Here is a 16,127-nt window from a genome sequence, read left to right as displayed (position 1 = left end):
ACATTGACTCTGTACCGGTACCCCCTGTATATAGGCTCCACATTGACTCTGTACTGGTACCCCCTGTATATAGCCTTCACATTGACTCTGTACCATAACACCCTGTATATAGCCTCCACATACCGGTGACTCTGTACCGGTACCCCTTGTATATAGCCTACCTACCTTGTATATAGCCTACCTACCTCCCCTCCACTCTAACCACTAGGCTACCTACCTCCCCTCCACTCCACTCTAACCACTAGGCTACCTACCTCCCCTCCACTCTAACCACTAGGCTACCAACCTCCCCTCCACTCTAACCACTAGGCCTCCTACCTCCCCTCCACTCTAACCACTAGGCTACCTGCCTCCCCTCCACTCTAACCATTAGGCTACCTACCTCCCCTCCACTCTAACCACTAGGCTACCTACCTCCCCTCCCCTCCAACCACTAGGCTACCTACCTCCCCTCCACTCTAACCACTAGGATACCTGCCTCCCCTCCACTCTAACCACTACGCTACCTACCTCCCCTCTACTCTAACCACTAGGCTACGTACCTCCCTCCACTCCACTCTAACCACTAGGCTACCTACCTCCCCTCCACTCCACTCTAACCACTAGGCTACCTGCCACACCAAATATGAGTAATATTAAAGTATCAGGTACATTTTGTCCACATCACCTCAGCATACGGTGGACTGAAGTGTTTTAAACGAGTGTTTAAGTGATATTTAAAACGGAACATTGGACTTGCAGTACAGAGACAACTTTTTTCTAAGCATTTTCACGATTGATGTTTTACAGTTCACGTCTTCTTCTCTTGTTTATTTATTTGGCTGTTGTTGTATAGAAGCGGTTATTGGGTGAGTGTTTAGTCGGAACATTAGCTTTCACCCTGGACAACGTGTTGAAGAGGTAAAATAATAGAGGCCATCTTGTCAAGGTAAACTCTATTTTTGTGTGTGACATCACTGCCCTTTTTACTGGGGCCGGGCTCTGTGTTTGTGTGTGTGGTGTGTGTGTGTGTGTGTGGTGTGTGTGTGTGTGTGGGGGGGGGGGTAATAAAAGTTGAACCTTTTTTAAATTGGTTGCCACTGTGAACAAAAGCTCTATCAAACATCACTACATCAGATGTCAATTGACACAGTCAGTGGTTCACTGCAGGTCAAGGACTCAATCTTACAAGGTGTGTGGTGCAGTTAGGAGATGTACATAGGGGATGTGACCAGAGGGAGGAGGAGGACAGAGAGCTGAGCATCATTTACTCTCCCAGAGAAAAATAGAGAGAGAGATTTTATGTTTGGTGCTATGCTCTCCAATTCACGAAGACAGAGGAGAGAGCAGCGCTCTTTGTCTCTTCACTCCAGCAGTTCAGGAGGTTAACATGGGGAACCTAACCGGTAAAGTATAGGAGGACGTCATCGTTGCAAAGTTGAAATCCAAGCAGTGGAGGACAAATGACGAACATCAATGTGACCTTTTTCCCCTCTCCTTTACATACATCCGTGTCTGAAGAGAAAGAAGAAGAGGACATTTAAAAAGGACAAGGTAAGTTTTCCATCTTTCCATCCATGGCACATGACTATGGAAGAACATTTCTGCAATGACTACCATGAATGCTTATTATAAACAAATGCCCATAAAATAGGTGCATTAGTGTACATTAGTGTTTCTTGTTAGACAAAGACAAGACAGGCCCACTGTACATTCCCAAATATATACAGCTATGGGTTCAACACTGTTTATAGTACCTATATCGCTAAAAGAATGTCAAAATGACCAGTATACTTTATACATTTATACAGTATAAATAATATGGGAGTCATATTTTTACATCCACTTTCATGTATGTATTTTAATACCTCTCATAGCTAATTATCTTGAACTTGATATGAATTTGGATGGGAGAGAGCAGGATGGGAGAGAGCAGGATGAGAGAGAGCAGGATGAGAGAGAGCAGGATGGGAGAGAGCAGGATGGGAGAGCTGTATGGGAGAGAGCAGTATGTGAGAAAGCGGGATGGGAGAGAGCGGGATGGGAGAGAGCGGGATGGGAGAGAGCGGAACGGGAGAGAGCAGGATGGGAGAGAGCAGGATGGGAGAGAGCAGTATGTGAGAAAGCGGGATGGGAGAGAGCGGGATGGGAGAGAGCGGGATGGGAGAGAGCGGAACGGGAGAGAGCAGGATGGGAGAGAGCAGTAGGTTGTTGTTTTGAATTAATCATGACTTTGTCCAGGCTGTGTTTATGCAGTTGGATCCGTGGCTGGTTTGGAGCCAAATATTTTAACTGAATTGTTACTATTGTTATGATTATTATAGTTTACATTGGTTATTTGGAGTGACAAAATCCATTTGGATCTTTTAGCTTTGTTTAGAAAAATGTGTAATGATGATTTATGACAGGTTGGTCACAGATACCTTAAATAAGTATGGGCTTCGCATAGAGTTGATCAGGCTGTTGATTGTGGCCTGTGGAATGTTGTCCCACTCCTCTTCAATAGCTGTACAATGTTGCTGGATATTGGCGGGTACTGGAACAAGCTGTCCTACACGTTGATACAGAGCATCCTAAACATGCTCAATGGGTGACATGTCTGGTGAGTATGCAGGCCATGGAAGAACTGAGACATTTTCAGCTTCTAGGAATTGTGTACAGATCCTTGCGACATGGGGCTGTGCATTATCATGCTGAAACATGAGGTGATGGTGGCGGATGAATGCAACGACAATGGGCCTCAGGATCGAGTCACAGTATCTCTGTGCATTCAAATTGCCATCGATAAAGTGTAATTGTGTTCATTGTCGTTAGCTTATGCCTGCCCATATCATAACTCCACCTCCATCATGGGGCACTCTGTTCACAACATTGACATCAGCAAACCGCTCGCCCACACAACGCCATACATGTGGTCTGCGGTTGTGAGGCCGTTTGGACGTACCAAACTCTCTAAAATAATGGAGGCGGCTTATGGTTGAGAAATTAACATTACATTCTCTGGCAACAGCACTGGTGGACATTCCTGCAGTCCGTATGCCAATTGCACTCCCTTAAAACTTGAGACATCTGTGGTATTGTGTTGTGTGACAAATCTACACATTTTAGAATGGCCTTTTGTTGTCCCCAGCACAAAGATCTCCTGTGTAATGATCATGCTGTTTAATCAGCTTCTTGATAAGCCACACTTGTCAGGGGATGGATTATCTTGGCAAAGGAGAAATGCTCACTACTACAGGCATTTAAACAAATTTGTACACCACATTTGAGAGTAATAATGTAAGAACCAATGCTGGAGTAGAGATGCAGGTACGGAGTCAAGATTTAAATAAGGAACAGATACAGAACAAGACTGGAACAGTGTCAGCACACGGGTAACACAACGACATACAACAATTAATCATGAAGCGGGGAACAGACATACAGTGGGGAGAACAAGTATTTGATACACTGCCGATTTTGCAGGTTTTCCTACTTACAAAGCATGTAGAGGTCTGTACTTTTTTATCATAGGTACACTTCAACTGTGATTGAGTGTGTGGACAGGTGTCTTTTATACAGGTAACGAGTTCAAACAGGTGCAGTTAATACAGGTAATGAGTGGAGAACAGGAGGGATTCTTAAAGAAAAACTAACAGGTCTGTGAGAGCCGTAATTTTTACTGGTTGGTAGGTGATCAAATACTTATGTCATGTAATAAAATGAAAATTAATTACTTAAAAATCATAAAATGTGATTTTCTGGATTTTTGTTTTAGATTATCTCTCTCAGTTTAAGTGTACCTATGATAAAAATTACAGACCTCTACATGCTTTGTAAGTAGGAAAACCTGCAAAATCGGCAGTGTATCAAATACTTGTTCTCCCCACTGTATATAGGGGAGGTAATGACACAGGTGATTGAGTCCAGGTGAGTCCAATAATTGCTGATATGCGTGACGGGGGGAAGGCAGGTGTGCGTAATGATGAGGACAAGAGAGCGTAATGCTGGGGAGCCTGGCACCTTCGAGCGTCAGGGAGGGGGAGAGGGTGCAGTTGTGACAGTATCCCACCCTCTAGGGGCACCGCCTGACGTCCCACCTGGGCGAGCCTGATGTGCCAGGCGAAGGCCTGGACAAGCTGGTTGGGGCGTAAAAGCCAGACAAACCAGCTGAGGCATGGGAGCCTGACGACCCGGTTGAGGCATGACAGCCTGATGATCCCGCTGGAACGTGGGAGCCTGGCGAGCCGGCTGAGGCGTAAAACCCTGGTGATCCGGCTGAGGCCTTACGTGGGATGGGCGCCTGCAGAGCCAACCGGGACAAGAAAACCCAGAGACAGCTAGGACGTGGAAGCCAGACGAGCTTAAGCACCCCCGGTTACATCAGTGGCGCCGCCCCAGACCCGATGTCACCACCAACCGGAAAGCCAGCACTCCCCGATGATTCATTTGATGGCTTACGGATTCTGTAACAACCAATGCTGTAGTAGAGGAGCTGGTACGGGGAGTCAACATTTAAATAAGGAACAGACATTGAACAAGACAGGAACAGCGTTAACACATGGGTAACACAACGACATGCTACAATTAATCCTGAAGTGGGGAACAGAGCTTGGGAACAGACATATATAGGGGAGGTAATGACACAGGTGATTGAGTCAAGGGGAGTCCAATAATTGCTGATGCGCGTGATGGGGGAAGGCAGGTGTGTGTAATGATGGCGACAGGACAGTGTAATGCTGGGGAGCCTGGCGCTTTCCAGTGCCAGGGAGGGGGAGCGGGAGCAGGTGTACCAGATAAGCCTTTTGTGCCTATGGAACATTTTTGGGCTCTTTTATTTCAGCACATGAAACATGGGAACAACCCTTTACATGTTGCGTTTATATTTTTGTTCAGTCTGGTGAAACAAGTGCATGTGATGAGTAACCTTGTCTGGGACATTGGTTTTAGCACAGAAGGCTAACACTGCCAGGAGAATCAGGTCACGCCACCAATATAACCGAGGTCTCCTGTGAGCCAACACAAGTTCTCATGCAAGAATTAACCATCATGCGAGCTTAGTTCCTGTGTTACATTTTGCAATGTGTGTTAGCAAAGTTATATTAGAGAGACAAGATGTATTCACCCCTTCATGAAAGGTTATATCTTCCTGCTACAGACCAGAACATCTGAAATCAATCAATCTCACCTGGAAGAGGAAAATACAACACTAGCGCCATTTTGGTATATTCATTCAGTATGAAATGTAGCATAACTCATAAAAAACAACAACATATTAATGGGAATGCAAATAAACAATTCTGTTCCTTTTGTCAGTAAAAAGGTATCCTTTCTTTGCTCCATCCAGTACATTGGCTGGTGCATGAAAGGTTTTCTAAATGGATGAGTGCATAGCAAGGCATCACATTACAGAAGAGGTATGCAATCACAAGTTAATGGCTCCTCCAAAATGTATCTACTGTGCCACTTGATTCAATCATACTGTGTTCTGTTGTTCATGAAAAAAAATTGTAACATGCATTTGTAAAACCCCCTGAGGGTAACACATTTGTAATCTTCAGATATTAAATCAGTTTCAACCTGTATTATGGGCAACAATGAAATATGGAGAAATCATAAAGAATAAAAGAAATCAATAACACTTTATTTGAAGCTTAGCTACGTATTATTCTGTAGGTACACTACAGCTCAAAAGTTTGGAGTCATTTAGAAATGTCCTTGTTTTTTAAAGAAAAGCACATTTTTTGTCCATTAAAATAATAATAAAATTGATCAGAAATACAATGTAGACATTGTTAATGTTGTACATGACTACTAAATGATTTATTATGGAATATCTACATAGGTGTACAGAGGCCCATTATCAGCAACCATCCCTTGTGTTCCAATGGCACGTTGTGTTAGCTAATCACATTTAAGTCATTTAGCAGACGCTCTTATCCAGAGCGACTTACAAATTGGTGCATTCACCTTATGACATCACCTTACATAATCCAAGTTTATCCAAGTCATTCTGCGAAATGAAGGCATTTCCATAAGAGAAATTGCCAAGAAACTGAAGATCTCATACAACGCTGTGTAGTACTCCCTTCACAGAACAACACAAACTGGCTCTAACCAGAATCAAAAGAGGAGTGGAAGGCCCTGGTGCACAACTGAGCAAGAGGACAAGTACATTAGTGTCCAGTTTGAGAAACAGATGCCTCACAAGTCCTCAACTGGCAGCTTCATTAAATAGTACCCGCAAAACACCAGTCTCAACGTCAACAGTGAAGAGGCGACTCTGGGATGCTGGCCTTCTAGGCAGAATTGCAAAGAAAAAGCCATATCTCAGACTACCCAATAAAAAGAAAAGATTAAGATGGGCAAAAGAACAAACACTGGACAGAGGAAGATTGGAAAAAAGTGTTATGGACAGACGAATCTAAGTTTGAGGTGTTCGGATCACAAAGAAGAACATTCCTGAGATGTAGAAAAAAATAAAAGATGCTGGAGGAGTGCTTGACGCCATCTGTCAAGCATGGTGGAGGCAATGTGATGGTCTGAGGGTGCTTTGGTGGTGGTAAAGTGGGGGATTTGTACAGGGTAAAAGGGATCTTGAAAAAGGAAGGGTATAACTCTGTGGACAGCGCTTAATTGGAGCCAATTTCATCCTACAACAGGACAATAACTCAAGGCACAGCTCCAAACTATGCAAGAACTATTTAGGGAAGAAGCAGTCAGCTGGTATTCTGTCTATAATGGAGTGGCCAGCACAGTCACTGGATCTCAACCCTATTGAGCTGTTGTGGGAGCAGCTTGACCGTATGGTATGTAAAAGTGCCCATCAAGCCAATCAAACTTGTGGGAGGTGCTCCAGGAAGCATGGGGTGAAATCTCTTCAGATTACCCCAGAAAATGACAACTAGAATGCCAAAGGTCTGCAAGGCTGTAATTGCTGCAAATGGAGGATTATTTGATGAAAGCAAAGTTTGAAGGACTTTTTTATTTCAATTTAAAAAAATGTTTTATAACCTTGTCAGCGTCTTGACAATATTTCCTCTTCATTTTGCAACTCATTTCAAATATGTTTTCATGGAAAACAAGGATGTTTGTAAGTAACCCCAAACTTTTGAACGGCAGTGTAAATTCGAGACACTCCACTTAGTAAGACATGTCAAGTTTAATATGGTATGTATTCATTTGTGGATGTCCATCACACATTCTGTATAATATGTTCCGAATTACAATTACATTTTTTTCGAATTGCAATTCGTACAATATCTTACGAATTTACAAATAAGTATGACATGTTACGAGTTCCAATTTGTTGTGGCTAACGTTAGCTAGGTGACTAGGTCGCTAAAGCCAACGTTAGCTAGGTGACTAGGTCGCTAAAGCCAACGTTAGCTAGGTGGCTAACGTTAGCTAGGCTAGGTGTTAAGGTTAGGAGTTAGTTTAAAGGGTTAGGGCTAGCTTACATGCTAAGTAGTTGCAAAGTAGCTAAAAAATAGTAAGTAGTTGAAAAGTTGCTAATTAGCTAAAATTATGAGATTCGAACACGCAACTTTAGCGTTACACGCCCACCCATCCCGACCAACCAACATCCTTTCATTTTGGCCTTAACTAACCTTCAGTCTTATATAACCATACCAAACCTAACATTTCAAACTAATTTGAATGTCCCAGGTTTACATTTACTATGTTTCGTCTAGTTTTTGAGACCAGGCTGCGTCATAACACTTTATAACACCTCATAACCATGTCATAACAGCTGTCATAGCCTGTCGTACATAACATTGTAACACTGTTTTCACACAGACGTTTTGTTGAATAAAATGTACATGTTAATGTTGTGCCATACAGCATATTGTGATATTTTATAACCTGGTTATGACCTACATAAGTGTCAAAACCCACAAAAACCTACCACCAAGGAAAACCATTCAATTACACCAAACTTGTAGTAGGCTTTGTTAGATAACATTTCCTGGAATTAGCATTGTAATTGCACACACATTGATATTAGACATACAGTACCTACCCCACTGCTCATTTGCTGATGACTGGGATGAATTCAGAAGCGAGACAAGACACCCTCATTGTGACATATGACTGACATATGAGCATGCACGTAATAGGTCACGTCATAATCACCAACTGCCAAATGTTGTTTGTTCAGACTGCAGCTAAACTGTAACCTACACTGAACCAAGCAAAACATTCCATTCCTATTATTTCCATTCTCCCCCTCAGGTGTTGTGTCCCCATAAACCAATGGCTCAGTATAACTGTTCCTCTCTGCGTCTGCCTGCCACCACTCCTGACCAGCTTGGTTGGAATGTGTCCTGGGCCCTGGGCAACGTCAGTGCTGATGACATGGAGAACATGTGCCTGAATCGGAGTCAGTACCTGGAGAAGTTTCGAGGCTTCCAGCGGTCGCCTGTTTTCCTGCCGGTTTGCATTACCTTCCTCATCATCTTCGCTGCGGGAGTGTTAGGTAACGTGCTCACCTGCGCCGTCATTGTGCGCTACAAGGTGATGCGGACGCCAACTAATTACTACCTGTTCAGTCTGGCCGTGTCCGACTTATTGGTCCTAGTCCTGGGTATGCCGTTGGAACTCTACGAGATGTGGAGCAACTACCCGTTCCTGTTCGGCGCTGGTGGCTGTTACTTCAAGACCTTCCTGTTTGAGACGGTCTGCTTTGCATCCATTCTCAATGTAACGGCACTGAGCGTGGAGCGCTACATCGCCGTGTTACACCCGCTGAAAGTCAAGCACGTGGCCACGCACACCCATGCCAAGCGTGTCATCCTGATGCTGTGGGTCATGTCCATGGTGTGCGCCATGCCAAACACCAGCCTCCACGGGTTGGCCGTGTTGAGGCCTCGATTTGGCCGCCAATACCCAGAGTCGGCCGTCTGCATGATGGTCAAGCCCATCTGGATGTACAACCTGATTATACAAGTGACCACGGTGGTCTTCTTCCTGATGCCTATGCTCACCATCACTGTGCTGTACCTGCGCATCGGCCTGCAGCTCAGGATGGAGAGGGGCATGCAGGGGTTCGGGATCGGGCAGGGTTTTGGTCCTGATCGCCACTGCAAGCACCAGCAGAGGACGCGCCACAGACAAGTCACCAAGATGCTTTGTGAGTTCCTCATCCACTTTCTCTATAGTGCCTGAAGGATAGAGAGGAGATGTCCAGGAAATTACAGATTACAGACCGATCTCTCTATTGAATAGGGATTTAAAATGATTTGCTGAAGTACAACTGTTCCTAAACATGTCTGTTGTTACTTAACCATTGCTCTTGCTCTCAGAAGATAAGATGTTCTGGAAATGCGACAAATTATAGTCTAATATTTATGTTGAATTGGGACTTTAAATGTGCTAAAGTACAAACCAAAAGATTAGTTTCTAAACATGTTCATTGTCACTTAAACATTGCTCTTGCTCTCAAAGTCTGCAGATGTCTTGTCTTGTCTGTCCAACTGTCTACGCAGGCGTACTGGTGATTGTTTTTGGCATCTGCTGGGCTCCCTTCCACATTGACCGTCTCACGTGGAGCTTCATAAGCTCCTGGACTGGCCACCACCACCTGGTCTTCGAGTACGTCCACGTCGTCTCCGGGGTCTTCTTCTACCTCAGCTCGGCGGTCAACCCCATCCTCTACAACCTCATGTCCACCCGCTTCCGGGAGATGTTCCAGCAGATCACGTGTCGCTCCGGCCTCTGTGGCGGCGACGTGCGCATGCTGAACGCCCGTAGCACCCAAATGACCCTACGTAGTATCGTCTATGAGAAGCCACAACATAATGGGACCCCAGAGAGAATCACCCTAGACAGAGAGGAGCAGAATGTGTACGTAAACCCCCACGGCCAGCATGTATATGGCAATACAAGCCCTGATTAGATAGAGGGTGATGGGGTGGGGGTACCAAAACAATGTACAAACATTAACTAAGATTGGGTACCAAAACAATGTACAAACATTAACTAAGATTGGGTACCAAAACAATGTACAAACATTAACTAAGATTGGGTACCAAAACAATGTACAAACATTAACTAAGATTGGGTACCAAAACAATGTACAAACATTAACTAAGATTGGGTACCAAAACAATGTACAAACATTAACTAAGATTGGGTACCAAAACAATGTACAAACATTAACTAAGATTGGGTACCAAAACAATGTACAAACATTAACTAAGATTGGGTACCAAAATGAGAAAATGTGTAGCTGATTGAACGTGGACAGCGAGAGTTTGGATGGAAAGCAACAGAGTTGAAGTTGAGCCCTAGACTTTGGATTTTAAGTGGAATTCTCACTGGGCGATACCAAAATTAACCAGGATGAGGTACCAAAATTAACCAGGATGAGGTACCAAAATGTCATTATTAAATCGATCACTGATTGAATGTGTAGCAGGTAGGTATTTATTGGGATGACTCATGTACTGAAGGCAGCTTTGTAGAGTAGACACTAGTTGGCACAGCCACAAAGTCATGAAATCAGATTTTAAACCTAACCACCCTGCTAACCTTATGCCTAACCCTAACATATAGCCAATTTTGACTTCGCAGCCGGCCCATCTAGTGGAAATCGCTTAGCTCTGCCTCCAGAACACGACATCTCAATAAACATCAACCAGCGACTGTGTACAGCCAGAGTGGATAGAGAGAAACATCAACCAGAGACTGTGTACAGCCAGAGTGGATAGAGAGAAACATCAACCAGCGACTGTGTACAGCCAGAGTGGATAGAGAGAAACATCAACCAGCGACTGTGTACAGCCAGAGTGGATAGAGAGAAACATCAACCAGCGACTGTGTACAGCCAGAGTGGATAGAGAGAAACATCAACCAGCGACTGTGTACAGCCAGAGTGGATAGAGAGAAACATCAACCAGAGACTGTGTACCGCCAGAGTGGATAGAGAGAAACATCAACCAGCGACTGTGTACAGCCAGAGTGGATAGAGAGAAACATCAACCAGAGACTGTGTACAGCCAGAGTGGATAGAGAGAAACATCAACCAGCGACTGTGTACAGCCAGAGTGGATAGAGAGAAACATCAACCAGCGACTGTGTACCGCCAGAGTGGATAGAGAGAGACATCAACCAGCGACTGTGTACAGCCAGAGTGGATAGAGAGAAACATCAACCAGCGACTGTGTACCGCCAGAGTGGATAGAGAGAAACATCAACCAGCGACTGTGTACAGCCAGAGTGGATAGAGAGAAACATCAACCAGCGACTGTGTACCACCAGAGTGGATAGAGAGAAACATCAACCAGCGACTGTGTACCACCAGAGTGGATAGAGAGAAACATTAACCAGAGACTGTGTACAGCCAGAGTGGATAGAGAGAAACATCAACCAGCGACTGTGTACCACCAGAGTGGATAGAGAGAAACATCAACCAGAGACTGTGTACAGCCAGAGTGGATAGAGAGAAACATCAACCAGCGACTGTGTACAGCCAGAGTGGATAGAGAGAAACATCAACCAGAGACTGTGTACCGCCAGAGTGGATAGAGAGAGACATCAACCAGCGACTGTGTACCGCCAGAGTGGATAGAGAGAGACATCAACCAGCGACTGTGTACAGCCAGAGTGGATAGAGAGAGACATCAACCAGCGACTGTGTACCGCCAGAGTGGATAGAGAGAGACATCAACCAGCGACTGTGTACAGCCAGAGTGGATAGAGAGAAACATCAACCAGAGACTGTCTACAGCCAGAGTGGATAGAGAGAAACATCAACCAGCGACTGTGTACCGCCAGAGTGGATAGAGAGAAACATCAACCAGCGACTGTGTACAGCCAGAGTGGATAGAGAGAAACATCAACCAGCGACTGTGTACAGCCAGAGTGGATAGAGAGAAACATCAACCAGCGACTGTGTACAGCCAGAGTGGATAGAGAGAAACATCAACCAGAGACTGTGTACAGCCAGAGTGGATAGAGAGAAACATCAACCAGCGACTGTGTACAGCCAGAGTGGATAGAGAGAAACATCAACCAGCGACTGTGTACAGCCAGAGTGGATAGAGAGAAACATCAACCAGCGACTGTGTACAGCCAGAGCGGATAGAGAGAAACATCAACCAGCGACTGTGTACAGCCAGAGCGGATAGAGAGAAACATCAACCAGCGACTGTGTACAGCCAGAGCGGATAGAGAGAAACATCAACCAGCGACTGTGTACAGCCAGAGCGGATAGAGAGAAACATCAACCAGCGACTGTGTACAGCCAGAGTGGATAGAGAGAAACATCAACCAGCGACTGTGTACAGCCAGAGTGGATAGAGAGAAACATCAACCAGAGACTGTGTACCGCCAGAGTGGATAGAGAGAAACATCAACCAGAGACTGTGTACAGCCAGAGTGGATAGAGAGAAACATCAACCAGAGACTGTGTACAGCCAGAGTGGATAGAGAGAAACATCAACCAGCGACTGTGTACAGCCAGAGCGGATAGAGAGAAACATCAACCAGAGACTGTGTACAGCCAGAGCGGATAGAGAGAAACATCAACCAGCGACTGTGTACAGCCAGAGTGGATAGAGAGAAACATCAACCAGCGACTGTGTACAGCCAGAGCGGATAGAGAGAAACATCAACCAGCGACTGTGTACAGCCAGAGCGGATAGAGAGAAACATCAACCAGCGACTGTGTACAGCCAGAGTGGATAGAGAGAAACATCAACCAGAGACTGTGTACCGCCAGAGTGGATAGAGAGAAACATCAACCAGCGACTGTGTACAGCCAGAGTGGATAGAGAGAAACATCAACCAGAGACTGTGTACAGCCAGAGTAGATAAGAGAGAAACATCAACCAGAGACTGTGTACAGCCAGAGTAGATAAGAGAGAAACATCAACCAGAGACTGTGTACCGCCAGAGTGGATAGAGAGAAACATCAACCAGAGACTGTGTACAGCCAGAGTAGATAAGAGAGAAACATCAACCAGAGACTGTGTACAGCCAGAGTAGATAAGAGAGAAACATCAACCAGAGACTGTGTACAGCCAGAGTAGATAAGAGAGAAACATCAACCAGAGACTGTGTACAGCCAGAGTGGATAGAGAGAGACATCAACCAGAGACTGTGTACAGCCAGAGTGGATAGAGAGAAACATCAACCAGAGACTGTGTACAGCCAGAGTGGATAGAGAGAGACATCAACCAGAGACTGTGTACAGCCAGAGTGGATAGAGAGAGACATCAACCAGAGACTGTGTACAGCCAGAGTGGATAGAGAGAAACATCAACCAGAGACTGTGTACAGCCAGAGTGGATAGAGAGAAACATCAACCAGCGACTGTGTACAGCCAGAGTGGATAGAGAGAAACATCAACCAGCGACTGTGTACAGCCAGAGTGGATAGAGAGAAACATCAACCAGAGACTGTGTACCGCCAGAGTGGATAGAGAGAAACATCAACCAGAGACTGTGTACAGCCAGAGTGGATAGAGAGAAACATCAACCAGAGACTGTGTACAGCCAGAGCGGATAGAGAGAAACATCAACCAGCGACTGTGTACAGCCAGAGCGGATAGAGAGAAACATCAACCAGAGACTGTGTACAGCCAGAGCGGATAGAGAGAAACATCAACCAGCGACTGTGTACAGCCAGAGTGGATAGAGAGAAACATCAACCAGCGACTGTGTACAGCCAGAGCGGATAGAGAGAAACATCAACCAGCGACTGTGTACAGCCAGAGCGGATAGAGAGAAACATCAACCAGCGACTGTGTACAGCCAGAGTGGATAGAGAGAAACATCAACCAGAGACTGTGTACCGCCAGAGTGGATAGAGAGAAACATCAACCAGCGACTGTGTACAGCCAGAGTGGATAGAGAGAAACATCAACCAGAGACTGTGTACAGCCAGAGTAGATAAGAGAGAAACATCAACCAGAGACTGTGTACAGCCAGAGTAGATAAGAGAGAAACATCAACCAGAGACTGTGTACCGCCAGAGTGGATAGAGAGAAACATCAACCAGAGACTGTGTACAGCCAGAGTAGATAAGAGAGAAACATCAACCAGAGACTGTGTACAGCCAGAGTAGATAAGAGAGAAACATCAACCAGAGACTGTGTACAGCCAGAGTAGATAAGAGAGAAACATCAACCAGAGACTGTGTACAGCCAGAGTGGATAGAGAGAGACATCAACCAGAGACTGTGTACAGCCAGAGTGGATAGAGAGAAACATCAACCAGAGACTGTGTACAGCCAGAGTGGATAGAGAGAGACATCAACCAGAGACTGTGTACAGCCAGAGTGGATAGAGAGAGACATCAACCAGAGACTGTGTACAGCCAGAGTGGATAGAGAGAAACATCAACCAGAGACTGTGTACAGCCAGAGTGGATAGAGAGAAACATCAACCAGAGACTGTGTACCGCCAGAGTGGATAGAGAGAAACATCAACCAGCGACTGTGTACAGCCTGAGTGGATAGAGAGAAACATCAACCAGAGACTGTGTACCGCCAGAGTGGATAGAGAGAAACATCAACCAGCGACTGTGTACAGCCAGAGTGGATAGAGAGAAACATCAACCAGAGACTGTGTACAGCCAGAGTGGATAGAGAGAAACATCAACCAGCGACTGTGTACAGCCAGAGTGGATAGAGAGAAACATCAACCAGCGACTGTGTACCGCCAGAGTGGATAGAGAGAAACATCAACCAGCGACTGTGTACAGCCAGAGTGGATAGAGAGAAACATCAACCAGAGACTGTGTACAGCCAGAGCGGATAGAGAGAAACATCAACCAGCGACTGTGTACAGCCAGAGTGGATAGAGAGAAACATCAACCAGTGACTGTGTACAGCCAGAGTGGATAGAGAGAAACATCAACCAGAGACTGTGTACCACCAGAGTGGATAGAGAGAAACATCAACCAGCGACTGTGTACAGCCAGAGTGGATAGAGAGAAACATCAACCAGTGACTGTGTACAGCCAGAGTGGATAGAGAGAAACATCAACCAGTGACTGTGTACAGCCAGAGTGGATAGAGAGAAACATCAACCAGAGACTGTGTACAGCCAGAGTAGATAGAGAGAAACATCAACCAGAGACTGTGTACAGCCAGAGTGGATAGAGAGAAAGTAATAAAGTTTAGTCCTTCGACGTTGAATTTAAAATGGTTTTCCCCACACACATACATTTAGTTATATGTGGAATATTCAAATGTTTATTCTGTGCAGATGAACGTGTTCTTCAACCAGATATTAATATTCAGATTGAACACATTATTTATAGAAGCTTATTTTGAAAAAGAAACGATACCCAGCTTTGTAAAATATCTTATTAATATAATACTGATCTTATTCTGTTCATATGTTTCAGGAGACACGATTAAATTGTAACAGTCTTCTTCCATGCGTTATTGTACTCGGTACACTATCAAAATCCCACTCACTATGAATGTACATCACAGGCAATATTGAAAGTATATGGGAGATAGAAATGTCATGACACAGACTTGGAAAATGTGATGTACGTATGACATCCTTAAAGAAATGGAAATGGGGCAGGATTTCCATCAGCAGTAAGTAAATATGTATGCTAAACAAATGCTGTGTGCCTTTTTAGTCATGCTCCACAATGCACAGTATTGCTTCAAGTGCTTTCTGAAAATTGTTTTATTCCTGTGTAAACTGATTTCAAATTAATATTTTAGAAGGTTTCAGCATCACGTACATTTCCATTGCTAAACAGAAGTTACATCATACAGTATTTAGTCATTACTTGCATGCTCCCATAACGTGTCAAATGTTTTTGAATGGTCTCTATTATGAAAATATATAGTTCTAGATGATATATTAGATGTAACCTGTCATGTTGTCATGTGGGTTCAGAAAGGACTTGATTTTTTTTTTTATAGAATACAAATTCATGTGTTATGTTGCTTTTAAGTAGCCTACTGTAAAATCTGAACATTATTTCGGAAAACACAATGGTTTTACTGACGAGCGGCATGACAAATCTACATGAAAAATCGGTTTAAATTGCAACAGTATAATTTACATTTGATAGAAAAAATCGTGGGGATATTATAAAGCCAATCTAATAGGAACACATTTCTTCAAGACGAATAAGACTTCTCTTGAGCTTTCTGTGTGCCATTGAGAATATTTCATTTAATATAGGAATAGCTAA

General features: G+C 44.4%; 1 protein-coding gene across 2 annotated transcripts; it reads left to right on the top strand.

Annotated features, from left to right (window-relative positions):
* The first annotated feature begins 1,141 nt into the window (after positions 1-1,141).
* On the top strand, positions 1,142-12,084 carry nmur1b (neuromedin U receptor 1b). 2 transcript variants are annotated; one of them, XM_035787625.2, is made up of 4 exons: positions 1,143-1,533; positions 8,194-9,091; positions 9,447-9,804; positions 10,534-12,084. In XM_035787625.2, exons 2-4 carry the CDS (start codon positions 8,215-8,217, stop codon positions 10,544-10,546), a joined length of 1,248 nt encoding a protein of 415 aa, XP_035643518.1. In that variant the 5' UTR covers positions 1,143-1,533; positions 8,194-8,214; the 3' UTR covers positions 10,547-12,084. The 2 variants fall into 2 exon arrangements, with proteins under 2 accessions (XP_035643517.1, XP_035643518.1); XM_035787624.2 differs by lacking the exon at positions 10,534-12,084 and having other exon boundaries at positions 1,142-1,533; positions 9,447-9,952.
* Positions 12,085-16,127: the final 4,043 nt, after the last annotated feature.

Source organism: Oncorhynchus keta, chromosome 15, assembly GCF_023373465.1.
Source record: "Oncorhynchus keta strain PuntledgeMale-10-30-2019 chromosome 15, Oket_V2, whole genome shotgun sequence".
NCBI lineage: Eukaryota > Metazoa > Chordata > Actinopteri > Salmoniformes > Salmonidae > Oncorhynchus > Oncorhynchus keta.
Note: the sequence above shows the minus strand (reverse complement) of the source record. Positions and strands in the feature narration are given on the sequence as shown.

Excerpts from the sequence above, each read along its gene's own strand:
- nmur1b (XM_035787624.2), top strand. The coding sequence starts at position 8,215 with ATGGCTCAGTATAACTGTTCCTCTCTGCGTCTGCCTGCCACCACTCCT. Across the intron at positions 9,092-9,446 it reads ACAAGTCACCAAGATGCTTT|GCGTACTGGTGATTGTTTTT; the intron begins GTGAGTTCCTCA and ends CTGTCTACGCAG.